This window comes from Lytechinus variegatus, chromosome 8 (genome assembly GCF_018143015.1).
Source record: "Lytechinus variegatus isolate NC3 chromosome 8, Lvar_3.0, whole genome shotgun sequence".
Lineage (NCBI taxonomy): Eukaryota > Metazoa > Echinodermata > Echinoidea > Temnopleuroida > Toxopneustidae > Lytechinus > Lytechinus variegatus.
Genome location: NC_054747.1, coordinates 27,110,627 through 27,125,540, shown reverse-complemented (window position 1 = coordinate 27,125,540; position 14,914 = coordinate 27,110,627). Strand labels below are relative to the sequence as shown.

At 37.0% G+C, this 14,914-nt stretch overlaps 2 protein-coding genes across 2 annotated transcripts; both read right to left on the bottom strand.

Moving 5' to 3' along the window:
• Positions 1-432: 432 nt before the first annotated feature.
• Positions 433-2,841, bottom strand: LOC121419606 (junctional adhesion molecule A-like). The gene is made up of 4 exons (XM_041614063.1): positions 2,469-2,841; positions 1,326-1,658; positions 880-1,018; positions 433-475 (listed from the first exon to the last, which is right to left on the bottom strand). Exons 1-4 carry the CDS (start codon positions 2,737-2,739, stop codon positions 433-435), a joined length of 786 nt encoding a protein of 261 aa, XP_041469997.1. The 5' UTR covers positions 2,740-2,841.
• A 1,889-nt stretch (positions 2,842-4,730) lies between these two features.
• LOC121419605 (synaptogenesis protein syg-2-like) lies at positions 4,731-13,227 on the bottom strand. Its single transcript, XM_041614062.1, has 5 exons — positions 12,904-13,227; positions 12,298-12,642; positions 7,404-7,754; positions 6,126-6,458; positions 4,731-5,029 (listed from the first exon to the last, which is right to left on the bottom strand). The coding sequence occupies exons 1-5, from the start codon at positions 13,160-13,162 to the stop codon at positions 4,731-4,733; spliced, it is 1,587 nt and encodes a 528-aa protein (XP_041469996.1). The 5' UTR covers positions 13,163-13,227.
• Between the last annotated feature and the right edge of the window lie 1,687 nt (positions 13,228-14,914).

The following is a 14,914-nucleotide window of genomic DNA, read 5'->3' as shown; positions in this document are numbered from 1 at the left end:
ATGGTGAATGATTCATAGAAGTATTATACTTCCTATAAATTGGAAAGAGTACTCACTAAACAGCATTAATAATCATGTTTGATTGGAAAGAAATTTTAAAGATTTTATCAGCAGAGTCAGTTCATGTGGGAATAGAAAATAATTACTTAGATTAGTATTGTTAACAAATTGGATACACAGCTTCAAAAATCAAATAACTGAAATGAGACATTGAAAGTTCAAAATTGTGTGTATTTTCTTATACAGTAGTAAAAAATAAAATAAGTAAACCGTTTGAATATATGTTATTAGCGTGTCAGACACTATTCTGTATTTTTTTATCTAGAGGGCAGACCCTAAATGTACCTCTTCAGGACATTATTAATGTTAATGTTAAAAGCTACGAAACAGTAAATGAATAATCGGTTAAAACCTGCACTTTGGAATTTTCGATCAACTCTCCCAAAGCACCCCTTTAATATGATAGTAAGGCACCCTGCGTTTCAAAAGGGGATTATGTTTACTATATTTAGAACCGTGAGTAGAAGTGGAAGCAGTAAACTACTGCCTTGCAATTCTCGTCAGGTTTGTCAAATTATACTACAAGAATTTTTATTGAATAGTCTTACTATTTTATCAGTTCCATTTTTCCAATATTATTACTTGGTTCTAAAATCATTATGGGATAACAACTCACCGTAAACAATTAGTCTAACTGCTACCATTTTAACAAATAAGGCATCGTCTATATAGGATGAACACAGAATGTGCATTCCATGATTTTTGACATCTGGCATTATGGTTATGGTACTTTCAGTGTCAAACAAAGTGTCGTCTAAAACACTCCTATTACTTGATACATTTGCAGGGATCGAAGTCCTGTCAAGGTCGCCAACTAACCAAAATGATAGTTCGGTCGCTGGGAATGACCCGATGCTTTTACAAGTGATTGAAGTCGGTGAATCTTCTTGAACGTATAGGACTGCTGATTGGGACTGGTTACCTCCAGTTAGAAAGAGCAGCACACTGGCTGGCATAACTGTATGCATTAGAAAATTAGAAAAGAAGGGTGAGGGAAAGAGGGAGAAAGGTGGAAAGAAGTATTGTATGATATGAGACAGGCCCTTTTTGGAAAGCAGTTTAGAAACTTCATGATACCATGCAAATAACAAAAATCAGAAGACGATATGATTAGTCAATGAATGTACTCATTATCCCTGAACTGCTAAATAGTGCTTAGAAGCACCTGGTTCGAAGCAAAATGTCAGCTTATTCAAACTATTTTGGATTAACAGTGTATTACAAAAAACAGCAAGTATACTGAAAACCTAGGTTGAAATACATACCACGAATATTTAGAGTAACTAAGTATTTAATAGTCCTTTGTAGATCTTGGTGTGATACGATGCAGCTGATGATCTTTCCGTGATCGTTTCTGGTGGGTGTGATTGTCAAAGATTTACGAGAGATGTAATATCCGTCTTGAATGTCATCAGACTGATCGTGATTAACAACGGTCACATCGTCTGGTATTAGCCATTGCAGAACTGCAGGAGGCCTTGCCCGATTTGCTCCACAGGTGATGATGTACGGATCTCCAGCAGTTATACTTATGTTAGCGTAGTTCAAGTATTGCCAGCCCGATTGGGTATCAGATACAAAGACCCTTGCTGGTGGAACTGGAGGAAAAGAAAGCGTTTTTATTCAGGATTAAAATCCAAATGTAATATTCTTCTAAATTCCTGTTCTTACATGTCTTATGCTTCAGTTATTCATATCATTAATTGGTTTTCTTGCAATCTTAATTATTTTCTTTTGCGCGTCTTTAACACTATAACTCACGAGTTTTCTTTGATACTAGGGACATCTAACATTTCAACGAATCTTTAGTAGATAGTGAATACCTATACGACTACATTGTTCAAGTGCTGCCCTTGACATGGGCAGTAATAAAGCTACAAGAATGCCCTCTTGAATGGCTTTCATCACAAACTTTGTGTACCATTGAAGAATGTCAGTGGCATTGTGAAAAGCACTGCAATATTCGATTTATGTCATGTTCATATTATGTATTTCATATGTAATATTCTCTCCCAGAAATATTAATAATTCTATAGAGAGTGAAGTTTACTCCTATTTCAAAATAGAGTGGTGTGTCTTAACATTTCATGTAAAGCTTATCTGTGAATTTTCATTAAAAAAAATCTCAACAAGAATTTATAGATAACGTTAACAAGAATTTCAGCGTGTGTATATTCTTATAATAACAAGCAGATAGGTAGCATGGCCCTAGTATGAAATGTCACTGACGAGATGAGGATGATGGGTTCCTGTAGAAATAAACTGTCCTGATAAGCATAGAAATACACGAAAAGCCACATTAGCAAGAAACGTATAATTAGACCAATCCTGAAAGTGTGCAGGAATTTGATTTCAATATTTGTGTTTAATTGGTAATGAAAAATATGGCTTTGCACCTTCGTTATTACCTGGATTTAGTGCTTCCAAGTGTTCATTCGCTGAACGTTGCCAACCTGTGTTAAAAACACCGCATGTGTATCTCCCATTGTCATCAGTGGTCAAATTGATTATTGTAAGCGATGTGCTGCGGTCATCTCCCATTAACTTGTACTTTGAAGGATCGGAAATAGAAGTTGTACAGATGCTCATAGAAGTGCATGATTCATAAGCTACCTGGATACCCTCATGTCTCCAATGTACGGTGCGGCCAGTCGAAGGAGGCGAGTAGATGCACGTCATCGTAAAATCTTCTCCTTTGACGGGTAGGGACAACCTTGGTTGGAAAGAAATCGTTCCTGAAGACAAGGAAGAGGGCGAGCCTGCAAATGGATTGGGTAGGTAGGAATTCTTTTAAACAACCATTGTCAAGATTAATTCATTGCTTATCCATAGTACTTTACAGGATAGCATCTGTTTTATATCAGTAGGTGCAAAGTTGCGCACTTCAAGATTCGAACGGATATTTGACTCTAGGGGTGCAAATTTTCACTTGTTTTAGTTTTTTGCTGCAGATTTCTTTATTTAGTTATTATACGTTTCTATTCAGAAAAAAAAAATTATTCAGCTCTAGATGATGAATCATGAGCACTTATTAAATAAACAGGCTTACAATTGGTCCTTGTTAAAGTTTATATAAATTATTATCATGTACATTTCCCTTTTTCGGATTGCACCTTTGTGAACCTAATGTTTCTGTATTTTATGCAGTTTATACGTCCTCTCCAAATTCATAAGCTCATTAAGGGCATTCTGAGACAAATACCGGAATTAAGAATGGAAGCGGTTTTTTTTGAGGGGGGACCATTTCCAGACAGTCTGAATGCAGTGGGTCATAACCTCACTTCAAGTTATCTTACAGAATAGAATATTGTTTTTTATTCATAGCCTATATTTACTACAAAGAGAAATGCTACGAGCCAATATGTATGCCTATGGAGTTTAATCTTATGAAACCGACTTACCATTACCAAGGAAAAGAAGAACAAACAAGCACCAAATATGGTACGCCATTTGAGATCAGAGTGATAGCATCCAATCTAATAATCCTGGTATCAATGAAGCATTCATTATCAAAATATGAGAGTGTGAGTGTTGCAGTAGGTGAGACAAATTTCGTTTCTAGAAGACATCCACGATGTGTCCCAAACACAGTGAAGCAATAGTGATGACAATGAAGTTCGATTACTTTCAATCGTCCATGCCGTTAAAGCACATTACGAAAGAACGACATGATGTCTTAAGTTGTCAACGGTCGAAAATGAAAGTACGATGTTATTTATATTAATCATATTAAGTGGTATTGCGGCATTTCAACGATCTGGCGACAGAGTGTGCTCTTTCTCTTATCCGATTTGAGGTTGAGATTTGCTTGACATACTAATAACAAACAATGGAGTTTGATGGCTTCCAGAGAACCGTCAGGACACATATTCTCTTCAAGATGGGCTCCAAAACGAACACAATCAGAGGTAACTCAGTGAAAGTGTTCCTGAACACATTTATTGTGTGTAGAGTTCATATTGATCCTAATCAACACCGCTTACTCTTAACATACCACTGTGCCACTAAGTGATACGCAACAAATTATCAACTTGTAACCAATCTGACACTTTGCGAGTTAACTCCTCGTCAGACCCCCTCCCCCCACACACACATACACACAACTTTGAAATTACTTATTACATCACCTGTCATTTAACTTAATAAAGACCTTATGTACTGGAGTCATCGCAGCTCCATCTAGAGGCTGATACCTTTACCTTTTAATACATGCGTTGGTGATCTGCAGCTTGCGCTTCTCTGACATCTCCGTTTACGTGTATTATTCCTGTCAAGGTATAATCCTAATTTCTCGTTATTTCATTTAAGTTACTCTTTCGATTACATTAGGTCCTAGGAAAACGTCGGGTATACTCCAAATCAACAAAAATCGCGTGTGTCTATATGCACCGCCAATCTATTAATTACTTTGAAAAACATTCCTAAGAAATTTCATGCGTTTTGACGACCCCCCTCCCCCCGGGAAAAAATATGGGTACGGCCATGATAAACCTTGCTTTAATTATCGAAATGGAGCACTGTCGAGTGGAACTGTGGAATTTCATTTGAATTTCGTTGTCAATAATTATGTATATTTTTTCTTCATTATTCATTTTTTATAACTGAATAATCTGGTGATTTTGGGTTTTCATTACAGTCATCGTCCTGATCGAAGGTTGAAATTTTTTTTTCTAAACCTTTGTGTTATTCACGGAACACAAAGTGGATGAAGTAGGTTGAGCTGCCTGACAGAGAAGACGTTTGCCGTGGTCAAACCTATTTTGTATGATGGTCAGAGTGCTTTCAACATCATATCGATCAGCGCTATTGATGGATGTCTTCACAGATGAATTGCCTGTGACGTTCCTTGACCCGATATACCAGTGAATGTGAGGAGCAGGGTATCCATTAAGAGCTGTAAATGTTATGTTGGTCTCAGAGCCTTCGAGCATATCACCACGGACAATAATTGCGACATTGTCTGGTAGACCTTCAGACAAAACATGAAAAACTATTGGTCATAGTCAAACTTCAGCTGTAGAATTAAACTTTTTTTTTTTTACATAGCCCGGACAGTATATTGGGAATCGAACAAAAAAAATTTAAATCATCACTAACAGCAAAAATGATTTTATTTATTAAAAAAACACATGAGTATCTATCCTTTAGTTCTTTCAGGTTTGGTTAGGCTATTCTAGATGAATTTTCATTGATGACCTTTTATCAGTTCTACCGTTAACAATATTGACTCTAGATTTTTAAGTTATTGAAGGAAACAACTCACCGTAAACAAATAGTCTAACTGCCAGTACTTTAACAAAGAAAACATCGTCCATATACGATGAACATAAAATGTGCATTCCATGTTTAATGGCATCCGGTCTTATGGTTATGGTACTTTCAGTGTCAAATAAAGTGTCGTCTAAAACGCTCCTATTACTTGATACATTTGCGTGGATCGGAGTCCTGCCAAAGTCACCAACTAACCACAATGATAGTTCAGTTGCTGGAAATGACCCAATACTTTTACAAGTGATTGAAGTCAGTGAATCTTCTTGAACGTATAGGACTGTTGATTGTGACCGGTTACCTCCAGTTAGAAAGAGCAGCACACTGGAAGGAAGAACTGTGCGTATGTCAAACAAGAGAAGAATCGTAAGAGAAAGTAGTAGAACAAAGAAGGAAGAACTGTATGCATGGCAAACAATAGAAGAATCGTAAGAGAAAGTACTAGAACAAAGAAGGAAGCATTGTATGAAATGCGGACAGGCGCTTTGTGAAAAGCAGTTTTGTAACTTAACGATACCGCGCGTAAATAAACAGGAGATGATCTCAATAAAAAGGTAAGAAATAAAGAAAATTGTGTTCACTACGGAATAATGCTTGGAAACAACTGGTTCGTCATTGTGTAGATAAGTATGCAAATAGATTGAAATGGAGCTTAAAATGACGTAAAGTGTTAGCATATTTCGTCCAATGTTTAGGCTACTGTGGATGAATTGAGTGTTACGAAATTTTGCAAGGACTAAAAATCTAGGATTTAAATCAATACGCGTTCACGTAAGAATTCATTGAATGATACATACCATGAATATTTAGTAGAACTGAGGATCTAAGACTCCTTTGCATTTCAGGGTGTGATGCGATGCAGCTGAGAATCTTTCCGTGGTCATCTCTGGTGGATGTGATCGTCAAGGCTTTCCGGGAGATGTAAGATCCGTCTTGAATGACATCAGATTGATCCTGATGAACAACGGTCACGTCCTCTGGTACTAGCCATTGCAGTACTGCGGGAGGCCTTGCCCTATTTGCTCCACATGTGATGCTAAACGACTCTCCAGCAGTTATACTTATATTGGCGTTGTTCAAGTATTGCCGTCCCGATTCGGCGTCAGACATGAAAACCCGTGAGGGTGGAACTGGAGAAATACAGAGTACATTAGAAATATACACCCTCATCCCAAATGGTTCTTTACCATTTCAGTTTTTAAATGATTAATCACTAAATGATTTTCTTGTTGGCGAGTATGAACTCATGCAAATTTTTCAAAGGGCTAAATAAACAAATAAATAATAAAAAGTAATAAAACAGTCATAATGTTATTTATATAATGTATAACCTTGCCACATACATTTATGCCCCGTCAATGTATTCATATTTATTAACTTCTTACAAATAACACGTCGGAAATAGCCCGTTATATGAAATAATACATAAAGCAGGAGGTGACGGGGGTTATGTAAAACTAAAAATATCTACAATTAAATCACCTTTCACATGTTTGGTGAAACAAAAGCATCGTCGATAGAATCTTTGCAGTTTGATCATAGGCCTTTTCAAACTTTTATCTTGAATTTGTCTTTAGAAGCACTTGAACTTTCACACAGAAGATTCGTACCGTAATTTGGGTAAAATTTTACTGGAACTTCCATCCGGAGTCGAATTGGACTTTGTGATTGTGATTAGCGTTTATGATTACAGTTTGGTTTCACACGTGCTAAACAAAGGCATTACCCTTAATTTTTATCAAGTTTGTTTTTTTACTGCTTAAACAGCGAATAGTCTCGGGCTCTAGGTAAAATGGTTTAGGTATTTCATTACGATGTATTTTCAGTGGGTAAGAATGATGGCAAAAAATTGGATGAGTAGGCCTTCGCATTCGTAGATCATCGTGCTCATTGTAGTTAATGCAAATTCTTCGTAGGGAAGGGTTTTTTTCTGTAAGAACATGGTCGTGATTAAGACATTGCTACGATTAAAATGATGTTATGCGTCGCAAAATAGCGTGCGTGCTTAAACGAAAAATCTTAGCTAGGTGGAATGAAATGTAACCGATGCTGTCAAACCTCCCTTTTGTTCTTACCTCGATTTAGTACTTTCAGTATTTCAGTCGCTGAACGTTCTCCATGTAGGTTAAATACATTGCATGTGTATCTCCCATTGTCACCAGTGTTCAAATTGATTATTGTAAGGGATGTGCTGCGGTCATCACCCATTAACTTGTACTTTGTAGGATTTGAAATATTGGGTGTACATTCACTTGCAGTTGTGCACCACTCAGACGCAATTCGCGTTTCTTCGTGTTTCCACTTGACAGTGCGAACATTCGAAGGAGGGAAATAGGTGCACTCCATCGTAAAATCTTCTCCTTTGACAGGTAGGAACTGCCTTCGTTGAAAAGATATCGTGGCTGTAGACATGGTAGAGGGGGAGCCTGTAAATGGATTGGTAAGGAATATTGTCAATGATTGGTAATGATAGACGTATTGCTAATCCATAGTACTTTACAAGACCGTCATCTTTTTTAGACTAGTATCAAGAGCTGCAAATTGCACCCTTCAAGATTCTCGTTCATATTTGACTCTAACGTGACAAAAGGGTTCAAACTTGCACTTGTTCGAGTTTTGCTACAGGTTGCACCATTTTGCGAAGGATAACACCCTTCGTGCACCTTAAATGCGTAACACAGTCCATGGTCTTTAGATGGATACATGCCCAGAAGGCGCATTCCGAGACAGACGTGAACAACGCAATTAAGTGAAAGAAAATATTTTTTTGATCCTGCTAATGGCAAGCATGAATGGGAAAATATGTTTTTTGTCGGCAGTCTACTTTGACCTTAAACTCACTGAAAATAATCATACATTAACGTAAGAAGTCATACTTTCTATATTCTTAGTTTTATTAACAGCCTACCTTTAAAAAGAGAGAGAGAGAAAAACGCTACAAGCCAATATGTATAGATTCAATTTTATTCAAATTTAATCTAATTTGACATACCTTTGCAGAAAACAAGAAGAGCAAACATGCACCAAATATGATACGCCATTTGAGATCAGAGTGATAATGTCCAATCCAATAATCCTTGCAACAAAGAAACGTTCATTATCAAAATGTAAGATAGTTGCAGTAGGTGAGACAAATTGTTTTTAAGACATTTCCGATGTGTCTCAAACACATTGATGTAATAATGATGACGGTGAGGTTTATTCCTTACTTTCGCTAGCCTATGCCGTTAAGCACATTTCAAAAGTGCATGTACGACTTAATGTCTTAGGTTGTCAGCGGTCGAAAATGAAAGTGCGATATTTCATATATCAAATATATAGCTGCATTTGTTCGGACGACAGAGTGTGCTCTTTCCCATAGCCGGTTTGATGTCGAGATTGCTTAATCGAACATACAATGGATTGGGAAGGCGTCCAGAGAACTGTCACTACACATACTCTTCGGGACGACCTTAGGCAATGATATCATCGCACCGCCATCTTAGAGGGCTTTGCCTTACATGCCTTGTTGATCTTCAACTGACGCAAACAATAAAACCAACCATATTTGAATCTTTGACGCAATATTTTTTTTTTCATTTTGATTCCTTTTATGCATTTTGTGAACCCCTTAAAATCGGACCAGGGGAGATCACATCTATCTGTATATTTGATAAGCGCAACTGCATACCAGTCAGTCTGTCTAATCTAAAACAATATATTTTTTTGGTTCATTCCTACCGAATTCAACAACCGAAGTTTCTACAACTTCCTGATTGTAATGGCTTCCACTACTAGCAGAGAAAAGAGAAAAGAACTCGGGAACATCAAGTTGAGATTTGGATATGCGATATAGATTATAAACCAATCAGAAGATACTGCAGACAACAAGAAATTCCTTTTTTCAGTCTATGCGCTACGGGAAATCACAAGAAAACATGTAGGGTAAAGAATATCCAGGATGCAACCTCCGACTGCAGGAACAATTTGGGTGAGAAGCAGCACAAGAGAGCAGAAGCAGAAGCGCAGTCTTTAAAAAACGTTAAATCTACGATCGCGTCCGCCGAGGCCTCAATAAGTAAGCATCTCCCTGGTAGTCAACGATAACTTTTAGGTTGCTTCCGAAGAAAAGTTAAAGAGAGCACGGAAAAAGAGAACAGAATGATCAAAGTAATCATCGATGAAGAGGAGCCGGTAATCTCTACTACAAGAGGAAATAGGAAGGAACGTGTCGACATACATGACATATGGAAGGTTTTAAACAGCAAAGCGAGAGAGAATCATCGAAAACCGAGAAGAAATTCTCCTTTTCAGATGTGATGACAATTAGCGAAATCATTTCGAAAAGGATCAAGGATATTACTAGCCGAATTATGCATGAAATTTATACATTGAAGAATATTTAGTAGACTGTCATACAAATTACCAAACGGGATAAAAGATTGGTGAATATAATAATAAATTGAATCAAACTCACCAGGTACTAACATTTTCTGATGAAACATTTTGAATGTGCATCAAGACGCTGGCAACATCCTTAACAGAATATATCGTGAGATTAAGAGAGTGAAGATTGTAGAGGGAGAACTTGGAGAATACTATGGTATAATTGATGGGTACATCGGCAAATGGGAGCTTGTCAAGTCAAGCCATATATCGTCGGTCGTCGAGAAACCGGGAATTCGTGGATTTATCAGTGATGAAGAGGTGTTCGTGTGGGAGGAGGACAGTAACGCCATGTATGCTACAAATATCATCACAGGAATCACTAATTAATCATCGATGAAGATCGGAGCATGTATATCACATCGCTGAAGTTGTAGTCTATGAATAGTGGAAACCAGGTGGCCGCCTGGATGAAGCATTGTCGAATGGAATTGTTAAAATTGTTAAAATTCATTTGAAATTCGTTGTCAATAGCAATTTTTTTTAATTAACCAGTTTTTTAATGCATCAGTCTCTACGACAGAAAGGCCAAATGTGATTAAAAACGTCAGTGTATGTCTACCTGTCTAAAGGATGACAGCTTTGCCGGTAATAATTGCCCAGAACGTTGATGTTGACAGAAATGGGATGATCCTCGCCAATCAATCCAAGCAGTGCAATATCAATGTCATCAGCCTAACCGATTCGAAAAGAACAAGTACCATCGCAATACAGAGTAACAAAGTATTTGGTGAAACAAACGTCTTTTCAACAAGTGATATCGTTTTGAAGTAGGATTTGGAGGAATTTTCTATCCTGTCACAATCGAGGAAAGAGAATTTTTTCTTGCACTGCGCTGACTGGTTGTATGCACTTAGTCACGTGCAGGTGGAGAAACTCATATATATATATATCATTCAGACAAGGATCATTGTGAAGTATGAGGGATCGGAGCGTGATTATAACCTCAATCCGTGTCTTTGTATCTCTTCTGGTTAGCTTGTAAAGGCTGTGATGGCGACAAAAAAAATGTTCATCGTTTAGTTCATCATTGCCTCTGAACGACAAGCTTATTGACTGATCGCTGGCCTGATTTCTTTGAATGATTGCACTGTTCTTAGTGTATGGTGAAACGTTAAAAAAATGATTCCCATGACTGATCGCCAGGTTTCAGGTTACAATGCTCAGTAAGGTTACTTTCATTTGTTATGAATATCATCATAATCAAATATACTATCTCGCCTATATGACTTATATGTTACTGGGGTAAAGTTTCTTTGATGATTTGTTTAGATCCCGCCATGTCTATACTATGTTTCCACTTGCCTTTTGATTCAATTTGCTTCAAAATAATGAATTTCACTCTTTAAAATGTAAAATGTATAGCCAGGTATAATATTTCATAAATACTTCCACATAATAATGAACGCACGGTATATTGTAAATACAAATACCGTCAATATATCGTGGTGTGATCCGTTCTTTAATCCACTAGAAGTAGAGGGTATACAAGGTAAGATGGCCCCCATCATGCTTTTTTTGGTGAATCTGATTTATGCTATTGCCTTATCTTTGGCTCTCTCAAAACATTGTAGTCTGAATTATTGTATGTGTGTGTCTCCTTCATTGCTGATTTCATAATATTTTCACAAGCTCTGCTTTTTATGAAAGTTCATTTAAATTTCACTGCTCAGTTATTGTTATAAGCATATACAGTCATTCATTATTTTAACACACTGCCTTCTGTATCATAATCATTAAATGCAATGTTTTGTATTGTGTTTACATTCTGTTATTTATTTTGTGAAATATTACAATAAAATCTGATTCGACCTACTGACATTGTTTCTGCATGTCCAGTTCTGGTGCATCTAGCTTTCCAGGCAGAGAAGATAGACGTAGATGTCGTCTGGTGTTGATTGACGATGAACCAAGAAGGTGAATGGGGTCTAACTGCAGTTTGAAGTTTAATAATTTAAGAATAATCGATAGGTAGCAAAGTAGATTATCCTAATAGGTCTATAGACATGACATGACGATTATATTTATTTCATTAATAAAAGTCAATTACGAATTAATCAAAAAGACGATATCTCAACTGGTCCAGAAACACAGAGACTTACGCAAACGTTACAGACATATCATAACATTCTGCAAAACTCTATGGAGTTCCTTACTTCAAAAATATAATTGGAAAACATCGCAAATGACATTGATATGATATTGAACAACTAGGCACCTGGTAAGTTTAAAACCATGCTATCATTCAAAGACCAAGTTGCGGATAATGTAGGTAGAACTGCCAGGCACAGAAGATGTTTCCCATAGTCGAACCTCTTTGGTACGAATGTCAAAGTACTCTCAGTATCATATCGACCTGCCCCATTTTCACTGATATTCAGGGATGAATGACCTGTCATATTTGTTGATCCTATGTACCAGTAAATGTGAGGAGCTGGGTACCCATTAGCAGCCTTGCAGATCACGGTGATGTTTATCCCTTCTTTTAATTCAGAAGGGAAAGTCATAACGACCTCATCCGGTGGTGCTGTAGCATACACTTACCATATGTTGATATTGTAACAAGCTGTCGTTCGACAAAATCTTCACCCAGATATACAAAGCACCAGAGAATCAACCCTTGATACTTCTTATACAGATGCAACTTGTAAGTACTAAAGGTATCAAACAGACTGTCGTCTACAGCATTTTGAGTCTTCGACCGACTAATACTTCCAGGAGGAATATCAGGGTCGTCAATTCTCCATGTCAGTTCAACTGCCGGTCGTGATCCAATACTTTGACAGCTGATCGAAGCCGAAGAACCTTCTTGAACGTAAATAACTGTTGGTGATGTCTGGTAGTCTTTTCCATTTCCAGATTGGAAGATTGTCGTGTTAGACGGAAGAACTTTATAGGAAAGGTGAAGAAAAGAAGGAAGAATTTTCGATATACTGTATGTCAATTCGAAAGAGTTTGGGCTTAAAACAAATACCATTTTATGTCTTGTGTAGTGACGGAGAAGTAATGTGGGTTAGATTTTATGGGAGAACATTTCGTGGTTTACAATAAATAAAGACTTATCTAAACATCATAATATAATTACGAATCTGAGGAAGATGTCAGGAAAATCACTTATTTTTTTCATTTTCATCAATTTTGTTAACATACCGTGAACATTTAGGTTAACAATACACTGACGATCAGTCTGGAGTATTTGATGTGACGCAAAGCAGCTGATATGCTTTCCTTGATCACTCGCAGAGGGCGTGATGGTAACAACCTTCCGAGACGTGTAGCTGTTGCCTTTAACGACATCAGTCTGATCTTGATGGTTGGAAGTAAGATGATCTGGTACAATCCAGTTAAGGACTGCAGGAGGCCTTGCTTCGGATGCTGTACATGTTAGCACATTTGGCTCCCCGGCCATTATCGTTCTAGTGGTGTTATCGGAGCAGAGACGGCTTGATCTATCGGTAACAATTATTATTAAAGGCGAAGCTGTGAAGACGATTAATGAGGGGTATATTATTACAGCTATACTCAATTATGCACAATTTAAAAAGGTTCAATGTTTGTGGGGTGTGTGTGTTTATTGATTTCTTAGAAAGATGAGCATCACAATCCGGATGCCCATGAACACACGTCTTTTCAACGACTGTTTCAGAAACAAGAACTTTGAATTATTATTTTTTTTTTTGGGGGGGGGGTCACATCATGGGATACGATCTACGATTTTATTTCTGCGTCAAATGTTTTATTCATTATCTATTCTTGGAGTATGTTACATTGAATAAAACACATTCCTATTATTGTAAATAAAAAGTATTTCTCTCCTAAACAAGTGTAATTGATTACCAGTAAACTAGTGAGATCGACGATGTATATACACAAAATAAATAGTGAACGAAATGTTTTTATTTTTTTCAATTTTTTTGTCATAATTGTTACGGTTATTTACTGATGAATTAGTTTAGCTTTGTTTATTAGTTTGTTTCTTGATCGCGTTTCACGTACTTCAATAATCTGCATGTTTTTTTTTCTTAATATAGCCGTGATGAAATAGTGTAATGTATTTTTAGTTTAAACTTTCATTGTTGAAATTGGGTTGAGTTATCTTTGATTATTATATCTTAAACATTTACTGCACCTGGTAGTAATGGTCTTACGAGCATGCTCCTTGATGCTGTATTATGGGGAAAGGCAGTTTGGCGAACAGCACATCTGTAATGCCCGCCATCATCACCAATCAGTTGTTTTATCGTAAGATTAGCACTGGAGTCGTCTGCCACCAAGCTGAATTTCCACTGATCTAGAACAGTAAACCCACAGGACCGATCTTCCTTACAATCACATGTTGCCAGTGATTCACCATCCTTCTGCCACGTGATCTCCTTATTTCTGGCATGTAGTGTGTACGAGCAGACCAATGTAAAATCCTCGCCAATCACTGGAAGATACTTCCCTCTGTTGATCGACACACCAAACCCTTCTGTTTCTGCGAGATTGAAAGATAATATTTTGGAAATTAAGATATTTCATTTGGCGTCATTTCTCCTGAACTTATGCAATCAAAACATTTTGCTTTAAGTGAGTTTAAGGGGCATCATTATGAATTATTCATTTGTTAATATCACTGATCATTCAATCGTTTCATCTTCTTTTATTTCTAATCCACTTATCGATTTATTTCACTATTTATTCATTTAATGACTGTAATGCATCATTAATTAATTGAGGCCACGAGTATCTATTCAGAAGGAGGGGTGTTGCAAATATCACCAGATGCTCACCATTTAATAATGGCTGGGAATATTTTTGTCCTTTGGTCATCCTCTAGAGGAATCTAAGGATATTGTTCTCCAAAAAATGTCAGTAAGCCGCTTTGCATATGGAATGTGAGCACATGAAGATGTGTTGTAATAGCCATGTAAAGGTACTTACAATGTACACATAGAGAACCTTTTATAAATTACGGTGCTCGTTTAATCGTTAACGGAAAATGGGTCAAATACAGATATACCAACGTAAACCTACCACAACTGAAGAGCGTTAGAACAAGAACCACAGTATGTTCAAAAGCGCTTGTCATATCGAATCTGACTGTACGAAGACTTGCTCTCAGAACGACATGAAATCCAAGAAAGGCAAATATACTCTTATAAAGTCAAACTTGATGATA